This window comes from Toxotes jaculatrix, chromosome 13, assembly GCF_017976425.1.
Source record: "Toxotes jaculatrix isolate fToxJac2 chromosome 13, fToxJac2.pri, whole genome shotgun sequence".
In the NCBI taxonomy this organism is placed as follows: domain Eukaryota; kingdom Metazoa; phylum Chordata; class Actinopteri; family Toxotidae; genus Toxotes; species Toxotes jaculatrix.
The window spans coordinates 9,204,973-9,218,973 of NC_054406.1; the positions used below are offsets into that span (position 1 = coordinate 9,204,973).

Consider the following 14,001-nt stretch of genomic DNA (forward strand, 5'->3'; position numbering starts at 1 on the left):
TCTGTTCCAGCTTATTGCTGAACAGACAGATCTCTACAGCTGTCAACTAACTGGAGCCAGCATTAACACCATTGTGGAATATCTCAAGTCATTTGTCAGTATTAAGTTAATCATGGGGGTGGTGAGAATGCCATCTATGGATGATTATTGGGAAGAAAGCACACTTTATCCCAGAATAGCCAATGTGATGCCGATGAAAAAGGTTTAAATGCCTTTCAAGATTCATCCACTTTTAAGATGATGAGACATCAAACCCTGCCCAAGACTGGCTCTGCAAAGTCACACCAGTGCTGGAGCACATAAGGAAGAAATGTCTTGAAATTGATTGTAAGAACCAGTTCTCAATAGGTGAGATGATGGTCCTTTACAAGGGAAGCTGAGTCTCTCCAACAATATCTTCCAAGCAAAGCTCACCATCGGGGTATCAAGGTCTTTGTTCGAGCAGGTGTTTCTGGGATAGTGTATGAACAGACTTGACAGACATGGGAACGAGTAAATTTGGCGCAGCACAGTGTCCTGTCAAAGGACTTGGACTTGGAGCCAGTGCTCTTTTTCACTTCCACAAGACCATCAGGAACCTATCAGGGTGTGTTGTCTACTTTTGACAACTTTTTCACACCTCTACCACTCATTGTGCATCTGAATAAGTCCTTTGGCTTGCAAAGTCCAGAAACTATACGCAAGAACAGGCTAAAGGGATGCACCCTTGAGGATGACCGTGCTCTGCTGAGGCAAGGAAGGGGCAGCTATGATTACAGGGTGGATAATGAAGCAAAAGTGGTTGTTGTGAAATGGGTCGACAACAAAGCTGTCACTCTAGCTATCTCCTGTGCAGCCATAAGCTCTCTTAAAGAAGTCAGGCGTTTCTCCAGAGAGGAGAGAGGAAAAGTCGCTTGTCGCTGGGTGAATTTCTGTTTAGTGTGTGAGAGAGACCAAGTATTTTGGAAAATAAATAATTTGCAGCTCACAGTGTAACTCAATACACGCATGTACTACATAACATTGTACTTCCTGTTTCTTGAAAAACTTTATCTGCTCTTATAAGTGAAGACTTTTAATATGACATTTTCCAAAATACTTCACCTAATGGTCTAGTGATCTGAAACAAACTAACCATGATATTCTGATATATTCCACTCTACTATAATATAAACGTGGTGTTTATTCTGTTCACTTCAGGAGTATATAAGGCTTCTGAGGCCAGGCTGTTACTGCTGATGTACCAGGTGAACTATGTGAACCAGGGAAACCAGCTGAAAGATTCAACCATCTCTCCAGCCAAAATCATAGATGACTCCTGGACCATGGATGGATTTGTAAGTTTCAGTGGATACAGAGCCATCTACTAAATAAAATTCACTGGAGGTAGATTAGTTTAGAAGGGTTGAACTAAATGTCACACAAGAATTGCTTCTTGATGTAGTTAATCAAAAATAAAAGACATTTTTAATGTACTAGTAGAGGAATTTTACTACGGTAACGTGAACTTGAATAGACATATTCAGGTCAGCCAGAGCTAGACATTTCACTGCTATGGATTTGTCATGATGTTTAAGCAAGGCTCATATTATACCTGTCCTCTTATATGTTCAGAAAAATATTACAAAATGGTATTAAAAAAAACAATGCTTTGGTCATCTGCTCAGCAGTGACCAACTCTAAACTCTGTGGTGAAACACTGAGTAAATATTCATCATAAAGTACCTGCAGAGTAGGTCTGAAAAACCATGTTCATACCCTCCAATATAACAGCATAAACACATATCACTGGAAATTTTAATTGTCTGATACTCAGTTTAGATGTATTTGTCAATCAAACATAAAATGTAACCAGCCTTTGTCCCTGTCCTCTGACTGTATGTCTCAATCTGGCTCTCCTGTCTTTGTCATCTCTTCTTTTCCTCTCCAGGTATCAGCAGAGCCTGATGGTTCTAGCTATGTATTCCAGGGTTTCATTCAGGGAAAAGACTATGGACAGTTTGGACTGCAAAGACTAGGTAATTATCTCTTAAAGTAGGGTTAGTAACAGCTCCTAACCAATTTTTATGTTTCTTGTAAGTCACTTTGGATTACAAATGATAAATGTGAAAATCTATTAAACTGCCTGCAAGAACCTCACTGCTGGAGAAAGTGACCAGTGAGACTCTTTTTGCTGGCAGCAGTGACTTTATTTCTCAGACTGAGTCAGCCCTGAAGTGGATGCACTCTTACCAAACACAGAGGCTGCTCTTCAGACCTAAAGTCATGTTAGAACAGCTGAACTCCATCCACCTTCATCCATAGATGACTACTATTTCCATCAAACAGAGCTGAAATCAGTCCCACACTTTAAGCTAATCAGTAACTGATCTTCAGTGATGCCAAAATCAACAAGCACATGGACAGTACACTGGCCAAACACTAAACATTTCAAGATCTGACTGTATTGCAATTATATATTATCTCTGTATTGCTAACATGCCAACCTTTTGCCAGTTACTTGCATCCCTGCCACAGATATATTCTTTACAGTCTTGCTGCATCTACTAATAATTTAAACTGCAGTTATTACAGCAAAGCAATAATATTAAACTGACAATTCTTATTAATTCTATCATCATCATCTAAGCCAACTGTGTTGACAATGAGAGCACATTTCCTTGTTTGTTACAGGTCTGAATATGTCGGAGAGTCAGAACTCGCCACCCCCTCAGCTTGGTACCAACAGCAGTTCTGTGGCTATCGCTATTCTGGTGCCTTTCTTCGCTTTGATCTTCACTGGCTTTGGCTTCTATCTCTACAAACAAAGGTATGTGCTAAAAAAAATGTTTCTACTTTTCCCATTTAAGTGCAATTTTGTTACATTTCAGCAGTAGAAAATAATAGGTCCTTGTCATTGCATTGTTACTTCACTGTTGTTTTTCTTTTTTTTTTCCTACAAAGTAAAAAGGTATTGTTAAGATTTTCAAAATCTGCCTGATTCATGAAAAACAGTACCTGTCTCAGTGGTTTGGTTGTTGAGGTGCTAAGAAGCAGTTAAGTCATTGTCAGTTGAAAACTGTGCTGCAAAACAATTCTGTTTAGGAGGTGGTAAATTGGAATTTTCCGAGATAGGGTTTAAGCACAATTGACTGGTGTTTGCATTTTTAACAGATGCAAATAACTTCTGTTCTGCTGTTAATATCTCAAAAAAAAAAAACAGTTCACTGAAGGAATTAGTTTTGGATGGGCTGATTGGAATCTCACTAAGCTTCCTAAGAAGCACACTACTCTTTCTAATCCTTTCTTTAAGCTTGTTTACTATGCTTCCACTCCTAAGACTGCAGTCACTATTGTCCACATGCTACCCAGTTGTGTTCATTTTAATAGACAATTAGAGCAATTTTATCTCTCTAATGGGGTATTTATATTTACTTTACTGTTGTTTCTATTTTACAGAACCACACCAAAAACACAGTACACAGGCTGCTCGGTCCATGAAAACAACAACGGCCAGGCTGCCTTTGAGAACCCCATGTACAACACCAACGCCAAGGCTGTGGAGGGGAAGGCCGTTAGATTTGATCCCAATCTAAATACTGTCTGCACCATGGTTTGAGGATTGATTATCCTCACTTGAACTTAATGACTCAGATATTTAATGGGACCACAATTGGTACGAGGCTGTGGAGGGGGAAGCCGTGTGCTTTGACTCAAACCTCAACATCGTCAGCAACATGGTCTATACATTGATTACAAAAGACCTTCAGTCCCAGTTCAGAGACCTGATCTCCCCAAGGGAGGGAAACCCATCCACTTGAAACCAAAACTCAGCGTTGGTTCCTTTCACTAAAAGCATTTTGTATCCACAGAAGTAATTTACACAAATGTGAACACAAAATGTCTGCTACCTTTGACAGATGCAACACAGCCAGTGTAAACTCACAGTGAGATGTGACATCAAGTGAAGGAAATGGATGCAACTGAACGGAAAATTATACTGGCTACTATCCGTCTCTAACCCCAAGACTCCGCTGGTCATGGATGGTTTATAATTTGATTCGAAACCAAATGCAGCCATTATAGTTCAACCTCTTATTTAACCCCACTCACTGTTTCTAATTCAAGTAGTAATGATTAAGCCATGACCTACTATTCGAACATCATGACATGTTACCATAGCCCAATGCCGAATTTTGTACTTCACACAGAGTTGTGGAGATAGGGACCCATTCTCAGCTCTGTGAACATTAGTCCTTGCCTGGAGAAAAGGAGAGCACATTATCAGTGCTTCGGCTGTGGTTATACATCATAGAGATAAAATGCACTACAAAAATGGGCTGATTTCATTAGTAACTTGTTGTCTCCCCAGTTCTACTGAACAAATACCTAACTGTGAGGGACACAGAAGCATATTGGCCACAGATGGGGAGATGTGACATGAAGCGGATGTCACAAAAGACACTGTGAAGCAAAGAAAACTGTCTCTATCTGTCTGGCTTCAACACTGACAGTAAAAGACACTGTCACCAGCAGACCTTCGGTAAACCCGACTTACAAGTTGTGAACAGGAGCCTATTTCTAAAACGACCACGGAATACAACACCCTAACCACCACACAGGACAACCTCCTGTCTCCATGACAACCAGAGGCTGGTATTACCAGTTTCTTGTCTTTTTCTATTAAAATGGAATCGTAAGACGGCTAATGCTAGCAGACAGTAGCAAAAGTTGCTTTGAAAGGATACTAACTCCTAAGCAAAGGATAAGGGCAGCCCTGGAGACGGAGCTAAAATCCTAACTGAACTGGGATTAGAGCAAAGCAAAACTAAAAGGAGTCTAAAGGGGACCTAGCACTAACAGAACAGATGAGAAGAGACTGACTCATCAAACGGATATACTGCTCCTTCCCATCCAGTGGATAAGAGGAGACAGAGAAGATGGAGACAACCCCTAACTGAACTGGAAATAGAGTAAGGGAGTCATCAAGAGAAAAGATGAGCTCTTATAATCCTAACACAGCCAATCAGAGCCTGTCTAACCTGAGATCAACTACTGAGAGAGGTTGGCCCTCCCTCTACATACTGAATCAGATCAGACAGAATATGGCCTTGAGGAAAGATGTTCCTGATCCTGTGAATTTAAATGGATTCTGATGAGAAATATGCTGAATGGATACAGAGGACTCTGATGGACTAACAAAGAAAATGACTTTGACAAACAGAGAAAGCTCTGGCACTAAAGCACATTTTACAGAAACACTACCTGTCTACACACTGAGAGATGGACTAACACAGGGACAGACAGAAAGGTTAGAGAGAAACTGACAGGGTGAATGACAGACAGAAAAGATGACAGGAACACACACTAACAGAAATTGGACAGTCAGAGGGCAAACAGGTGGTATTAAGACCAACAGTTAGACACATAAGGAAATCGACGGGTTCAAAAAAAAGACAAACAGGGTCTTAAGACTCCACTGTCCAGTGTCTCCGCTCCACAGGCAGACAGGTTCAAACACAGATTAACAGTCTTACAGACAGACACAGAGACAGGCTGAGAGAGACACAGACAGACATAACTTGAGAAACAGGCTTAAAGAAAGACAAACAGGGTTGTAGCCCTACGACTGTGGACACAGTTCCACTGTAATTCTGCACTCTGCGAGTGCTTATCTTCTTTCTTTGTTATTGCTGCAGAATCTTCTGATCTGTAAATCTATTGCATATATATTCGGGAGCATTCACCACCTATATTTTTGTGCTATATATTTACCACAGGGGAGGGGTTGAAGGGGAAAGACGGATTATAGCAGAGAGTTTTTAGAAAAAAAAAGAAAATAAATATCAGAGTAAAAGATATTACAACTATGTGCTGTTCACAGAAGTCACAAACAGTGTTTTGGTTCCTTTGTAACATGGAATTGGTTTATTTTAATTTCTTGTGTAACATGACGTTCCTCACACCATCACTGTCTTTCCCACTGAGGCAATCATGAGTGTCAGTGTTATTGTTGTCATTATTGTTGAGATGCAAGGTTTGCCAGCAACAATCATGCTGTTTAAAGTTAATGTCTCATTACACATTTATCACAGATGGCAGATCTCTAAACCATTAATAGATGGAGTTTGTGCAACTGTTGCCATTTTTCTGCTTCTTCAGAACAGTATGCTCCATAATTGTCACCATTGCGACACAGACAACATTTTAATGATCAGCTGGAATAAAGGCTCTGTTTTCTAACCTAACTGACAAAGTAATAGGCAACAGAAATTTGCACATCAAAACTCTGAACCAATGTTGTTGTTTTTTTTTTTTTTATCTACAGTCAGTAACCTCAGTGTAATATGGCAACACATAAACCCCAGCTCCAGGAACCCACTTGTTTGATTACACATGGCCAAGCTCTTAATTAACTCTGACTCTGGTGGAAGTTAACGTTTCCATCTACTCCCACAAGGCCATGGTAAAAGAAAACACACATTGTGGTAAATGTAATGTTAATAATAATAATGGTGATAATTGCTGGTGAACTGCCCAACATGTGGTTTGTGGATAACGACCCATGTACATGTTGTTTCACCCCACGCTGAAATTTTGTGTTGTGCACCGACGAACCAATTCATGCTTGTATTTTTTTTGTCATACATCGAGGAGTCAAAAGTACAAAGAGTGAATCTGATTTGGAAAGAATGGCTTTTAGGGTGTTTTCACTGGGTTTGTTTGTGAATTACTAAAATTATGATCTAATTTAGTTGCAAACCTACAAGTTTTAACTTTGTTCATAAAACTTCAAAGACAAGATCTGTAAATTTTGAAGGTCCATCATCACAAGTTCACCCCCAGGTTGTATATAATTGAATTTTCATTTTGAAGTTTCTCCCTGTGTTGAAGATGTATTTGGTTTCTCAAATCAATACTGAAATGTTAGAGATCACAGGACTACATGAATTCTGTTTTAGGGTTCTTCTTTTAAGGTCTAATTTGTTCTTGTACTCGAAATCCACATTAATTATGAATTGGCACACACTACTTATGAGCCTTTCATTTTAGGTTAAAAATAAATAAATAAATAAAGCCTTTGTACTACCTTTGGCACTTCCAAAGTATTGCACACTAGTGTATGGAGCAAGAACAGATAGAGTTTAATGAACTTCCCTGTGCTGTGTGTGTGTGTGTACATTGCATTTCAAAAGCTAAAGGGCCTTGAATGTCATTTATTTCAGAAAGACTAGCTTTAAGATAAACTAACTTTTTGAGAGATGATCTTAAGATTTCAAGTTGACAATTGAGTAGATTCATACACGTAACCGCGGCCATTGAGATTTAATATTCCCCCTTGCTTTTGCTTGTTTTTATTTCATAGAAATATAGCTTTCTAATCTCAGCTCTCATCTTTCTCTCAGTGTTCCTTGGCTGGTAGCCATTTTTCAAATCTGATCTACCACATATTCGGATTTATTAAAAAAAAGCATTGTTTTTTTTTTTTAATTTAGCCCCTGTCAACCACTGGAGGCTGTTGTTGCACATGTTGTTGGCCTTTCTGACGGTTTCATGTGCAGTCAATGAACCACTGCTGAGAGAAAAGAAGAAGTTAGATTTTTGTGTTAAATCATGCATAACATCCACATAGTACAGGACTTTATTAATGTAAGGGTTGGGCCTGAAAATTCACCATATACAACACCTATGTTAATCAGTCCCTACATGACAGGAATACTTGTATCAATGAGCATGAGTCACGTGTTTTTCAGCCTTGGTGGCCTTTTTTTTTTTTTCAAAGGACTTGTTTTGTTTGGAGTCTGGTCTAAAGAGTAAGAGACTGAATTTAGTGAGTTTGAGTCTCACACATGATGAATACCAGTAGTTTTTAATGAGTCTGGGTGCCGGGGTGAGCAAAAACACGTACTTTGTTTTAAGATTCCCTGCTGTCGCGGCCACAGGCACCAACTGCAACCAGCTGACAGAAAACTCCTTTTAAAGTCATTACTGATTTAAAAGCAATGGTAGCTGCGGCTTCCTTGTTTACCCGCGCAGCGACTGTCCCGCACTGCATCGCTATGGTGACATTGTTTCTTATTACAGTTTGGATTGATTGTTGCTGCTGTTGTTGTTGTTGTTATAGCTGTTGTTTTTTTTTTTCCTTTTTGTTGTTTTTTTTTTCGGTATGGATCTGACACAGTGCCTACCAAAAACCATGGAACCCTCCCTGTCATCTACACACACACACACACTCTTTCAAACACATACACACACACACAAAGACATACATACAAACATGTACCTGCTCCAGCTCTCCCCTTCATCAGAAGTCATTTTTTTCTAAGCTTCAGTCTATTTTGCCACAAGCTTTTCCTACTGACTGACCGCAATAAGACCCATGTGATTTGAAAGACTTAAAGCCGTTCCTGCCTGGGGACATTGGAAATATTCACCATTTGAAAAAAAAAAAAAGATGAAATATAGAATAAAAAAGTGTTTTGTACAGAAATATATTTTTATGATGAAATTATTTGTAAAATGTATGAATCTATTATGTAAATTTTCAATGCAATGTAAGATTAAAAAAGGCCAACTGCTTTTGTAAAAAAAAAACAAAAAAAAAAAAAAAAAAAAAAAAAAAAAAAACCTGTCTTCCTTCCTTTGTCTCTGCTTTGAATGACTTTTGTGCGAACTGGTATGTTGGGTCCATTTTAACTGATTTATACCATGCAAACAAAAGCTTGTTTTACACCTAAACATGTTGTTATGTATGAGCAACGTATACCACAGTACAAGCCACAGATTATAAATATATCTGAGTTTAAGTCTTGGAATTGTAAGGTAATGTGGAATGTAGAAGTTGCTTTAGCTTTAAAACAAGTTTCAAAGTAAGGGAGTGCCAGGGGAAATGCTGCTGGCACAGGGTGTATAGAAATGTATATAAATATAGTGTAGCTATCTCACCTTGAGATGAACTCCCTAAACTTCTTCCATTCATTCACAGTGGATGTCCTTATCACTGGGAATGCAACATTATTTTTTTTGCTGCTGCACCTGTGACTGTTCTGACTTCCTGATACAGAAACAGGTAATAGAAAAGTAAAATGCAGAGTTTTCATGTAACAGATATTGCAAGCCTTGAAATGTTTTTTTTTAATAGCTTTGAAGTGCATATCTGCATTTTTCATTGTCCAAATCTATCAGTGAATGAATGTGGCTTGCCAGTATCCACTTTGTTGTGCTTTTATAGAAAGCATGTTTTGGTCTGACACTGAACTGGTCACAGGAATCAAACAGAGCAGGTCGACCTTTACATCTACCCACAGGCCCTGAACATTTATTTTGAGCAGGCAGAGTCATCATTACATAGGAAAAAGAGAAGAACAAGCTTATGAGTTCAGATATAGCACTTATACTTGGACTTTGTTGGCCTGCTTATTTATTAAACAATCGCTGACTGGGTCTGTAGGTCCTTGGTTGCCACAAATAATGGATAGCATTCACATTTTCATCATTGTTTACTACATTGTTTAATACCTGTATGGTTTTCTCTTCCACGTTTGAAACACATAATTTGCTATGCACGCATGCATAATTTGTACACAGAGAGACCCTACCAGTGGAAACTAGAAAAGTGATGCCCTAATGCATAGCAGTAATACATTAAGACAGTAAGTGGCTCCAGAATGTCAGCAAGGCAAATTATCAAAAAGGGTATTTTACAATATAAAATTAGGAAATAACACTTTAAGCAATAATACATACATATACAGAAAATGTGAAAACTGATCACTGTGGCATTTCAGAAGGCCAAGTGGCAAAATGTTTTCTCTCAAAACAGATTCAACAAGAGATCCAGATAGATCGATAGATAGATAGACAGATAGGACTTTATTGATCCCACAGTGGGTTAATGTAAATATGTTAGGCGGTTCACGAGAAAAACAGGAAAAAAATGATAATGTGCAAAAACCAAAAAGTGTGCATGCCATCAACTAACAACAAAAAAACGTGCACAAATAGAGTATTTACAATCTAAAAAGTTAAGTTAAAAATACAAAACAGTAAAAACTGGCTATATACATATTTACACAATGATGGAGGTGTGATGAATAAGATTCTGTGAGAAAAACATTGCACAGTCTCGCCATAAACAAATGAAAAGTTAGACCAGACCAGAGTACAACTAAACAGTTGAATTGTACAGTCTGACAGCAGAGGGAAGGAAGGACCTGCGGTAGCGCTCCTACCTACACGGTGGATGTAGAAGTCTGAGGTAACATTCACAGATAACCTGTGAATTATACCTTGAGAGAACGGATTGTATTGGGAACAAAAGCTTCACATGCTACTTGAGGAACATCTGTTAAAAGAAATGGAGCCCTGTGCGAACTTCACTGACCTCTGTTGGCAACCAGTTGAAACCGCAGCAACTATAATTTGTCTCAATGTCTCCTGCAACAGGAGTACCTGGGACAGTCATATGCATGCTGCCTCCTTGGGTAATGATGTCCTGTGACGGTCCTGTAACGGACACAGTTTTACAATAGTAATTAGTATTTTGATTTGAGTGAAGAATCACTAGCTCAACGAGGAGGAGGTATGATGATTTACAGAATCACCTTCCGACGCAGATGCCTATAGTTGGCCCAACATATGATTCTACACTGACATAACAAGGTGTGGGAATTTACACGGAATGACACGGATAGTTTTTGACGATTAACAGGTAAAAGGTGGATAACTGACGGGCACAAACTGACTGGTTGTCAGGTGACTTTCCCAGTTGCCGTGTTAGTACGTCACACGGTCGACTCTAATGATGTGTCGCTGCTCGTGGAAGAGCAGGCCGCGTGCGGCCTTCTCGTCCTTAGACTTGACTGCGTCGTTGGACAAACCGCTGACCACCGCTTCTGGCTGCATGGACTCCTTTTCCAAATTGTCCTGTCGTCGAGTTGGTGAGTTATTTTGACATTTTTGGACACTCTTTGCTGCTTCCGCTGCTGGCTGAAACTGTGGGTATGTTTTGTGCTTATTATGCTTCAAACTCTTTGACTGTTGCTCTTTCAGTCAGCTGTCTTACTGCTGCTAGAAGCAAGTGGCTTCAGTTTGTTGCTCTGCTTGGCTTCTGTAAGTGTGGTTGTTGAGTCTGTGCTTAGTAGTGTGCTGTGTTATATTTGTGTTCCAAGTTTTTCGTGCTACTAACAGACCTTTTTCGTGGCAGACATTTTGACATGTCATAGCAGGAAAGGCAGAGGTGTAATTAAGAATCATTAACGACTGCTTTCGATGCAGGTAAGCTAGTTTTAGTGAGCGGATATTGTGCTTGCTGGGCCACTTAATGAAAGTGAGCCTTTGTTAACGAAATTTGTTTCGCCTGTGCTTTTTCCTTCTCTGACAAGTCAACGTATCTGCCGTGAAAACGGGTCTATTGGATTTGAAATGCTGGTGTGACACAGAAAGATAACCTGCCTGTTATATTGGAGTGCAGAAGATTTTACTAGCTGTACAGTTGATCAAATATGACCTTTTGGGTTATTTCTGTAATCAAGACGCCAGAGACGTGAGGTGCACCTTTACTGAAGAACTGACCATCAGGAATCTGTGCTGATGATACTCCTACTTCATCTAATGATCATCTGCAATGCCATGTCTTGTAAGTTGTGATTTCAGATGTGTTACTTGTGCTTCAAGTGTCCTTTCTCAGAAACCCCACCTATTATTAGCCTTCCACTTTCCACTGTGCACTATATGCACAGGACTTTGCTCTTGTTCGGAGGAAGAGTTACATACTCGCTGATTGTGGACTGATAGTTCAAACTTTTGCATTATAGCTGCCAAATCTTGTTGCAAAATGATGATTGTATCTTAGCATCTTTTTCTGCGTATCCTGTAGTTTCCTAGTACAGCGTGAACTTCTGTCAGAATCTTCTACAGTTTTCTGTAATGTTACCTGACTTCAAGTCCAGTCTAGAGGGTGGTTGCTAACTCTGCTTTTTGTCATAATACTCTAGCCATCCCACTACTGTCACCATGTCGCTCTCTTGCAATGATGTAGAGACCAGAGACATGAGGTCAGCCTCGTACATCAGCAGAGTTAACAGCATCATCAGGATTGGTTTAACATGTCAAGAAAAGTCTAAATTTGTACCACAACCCAAACATAACCTAGAGGTTTTACTTAGTCACGAAGCACTTTTTTAGTTTATATACAGACCCTGAGATGTGTACTTGTTCTGTGTAAAAAATGATAACATTATTTAATGTCATATCATTTAATAACCTTTTCACTATAAATAGAGCTGGTCTGATTACCATATCTGTCTTGATGGCTGAACTACTTTTACACTTGCCTTTCACACATAGAAAAGTGGAGCAGAACTGACTGTGAGGAGTTTTAGAGGAGTGTAAGTTTGTGAAAATAGGTCTGAATGAAAGACGATTGCCTGTCTTATCACTCTTACACATACACGCGCACACAGTTATATTTTACAAATGTAATTCGTATCCAAATATCTTGGATTCTGCTCATAAAAGAAATGCTGATTCTTTGCCTAATTTTCACATTTGCCTAGGATAACCTGACCACCAGCTCAGATAGAGATGGTGACACCATCTGGTGTTTTTTAAACAATGATTTAAAAAAAAAAAAATGTGTCAGATAATTTCAAAAGGCTCTTCGTATTCCTTTTCTGTGGTGTTTTCTGCGGTAATTTATTCTCATTGCTTCTTTCCAGTCTTCAGCCATTAGCTTTATGATAGAGAGGGACACCTTAAAATCATTTACGGATTTTACGGTCATGTTGGAAATTCCAAATTGTTGTTTGTCTAATGTTCTCATTAGTCTGACCTAGAGTGTGTGTTTTGAATATTGGTCAGTAACAATAGTTAGTACAGCATTAGAGGACATGCTTGGATTTGAGAGTTGAACAGTTGTTGTAATGTGAGGTGTGCTATCTGCAATCGCCTTTTTACCTTTTACTTCAGTTGCATTATGTCTCCACTAGATGGTGCCAGGTGACTTCTGTAATTTATGTTTGAGTAATTCGGGCTGCCTGTCGACAGCGTGGTACCTTATATTTAATGGTATTGCGATAATGATGGAAAATTAAGTCGTTTTTTAGCAGACAACTTTTTTCACCCAACACAACACCAGTAGGAATGGAATGAAAACAAATCCGTTTGTAGAGAGAAAACATGACCTGGAATTTCAATATGTGACTGAGCTTTTATTTATTAATTAATTCATTTATTTATTTAGATTTTTGGGGGTGGTGGTGATTCTGTTTTCAGAAACTAATTGACATTGTGGTAGTGCCAGGTTCTGGATAGAGATCAGCACTCTTCATTTCTCTGTCCAACTGGAGCAACCTGGCCTATTTTCTGTTATCTGTGCTCCAAATATGTGTAAATGAGTTTTTAAAATCAAGATGAGTAGAAACTTCTTTGAAGAAAGTGAAGCGAAGAAAATTACATGACTAACAGGAACAAGATTTTTTAGTAATAATTGCAGCGTTTGATGTGTGCCATTCCCTTTAATTTCCTTTTTATGTGATCAGTAGATGGAGCCAGCTGACCTGTGTGGCTGCCTTTGAGCTTTGAGTTTAACATTCCTCCGCCAGTACTGGTGGCTTTAACAATATCTTGCCAATACATGGTGTTTGGAGTATAGTGTCTGTACATATACTAATAAGAGAACATGTGGCTAGATTCACCAGGAAGATTTTGATGTGTTTGTAACAAAAATACATGCAGCAAGTTGAGGTGTGTGTGTGAGGTGGTTTGTGTGTATTTTAAATATTTTATCAAGATTTAATTTTTTTTAATTCTCTCTCTTTTTTTTTTTTTTAAATTTAGGCCACTGGTTACTTTGCTGAATTCATTTTATTGTCTATACTCTCAGCAGCGTGGTGGTTGTGCCATAAATATGCTCTCAACTGTTAGCCATAGTCCTTGTTTTTGCATTGACTATAAGAGATCAGTAGATGGCGCCAGCAGACTTTTGAAGCATTCATTTATTTATTCATTTATTTTTACTGCTCTGCTGCTTTGCCAGTGTTG

The 14,001-nt window shown here is 38.9% G+C and overlaps 1 protein-coding gene across 1 annotated transcript in view; it reads left to right on the forward strand.

The window, feature by feature from the left end:
- The window catches only part of csmd3b (CUB and Sushi multiple domains 3b), a 318,235-nt gene extending 309,711 nt beyond the window's left edge, over nt 1-8,524 (forward strand). The window contains exons 69-72 of the mRNA XM_041053205.1: nt 1,180-1,316; nt 1,910-1,997; nt 2,653-2,788; nt 3,418-8,524. Coding sequence (XP_040909139.1) covers nt 1,180-1,316; nt 1,910-1,997; nt 2,653-2,788; nt 3,418-3,577 — 521 coding nt within the window. The 3' untranslated portion in view covers nt 3,578-8,524. The remainder of the gene's footprint in view (nt 1-1,179; nt 1,317-1,909; nt 1,998-2,652; nt 2,789-3,417) is intronic.
- The last annotated feature ends 5,477 nt before the right edge of the window (nt 8,525-14,001 follow it).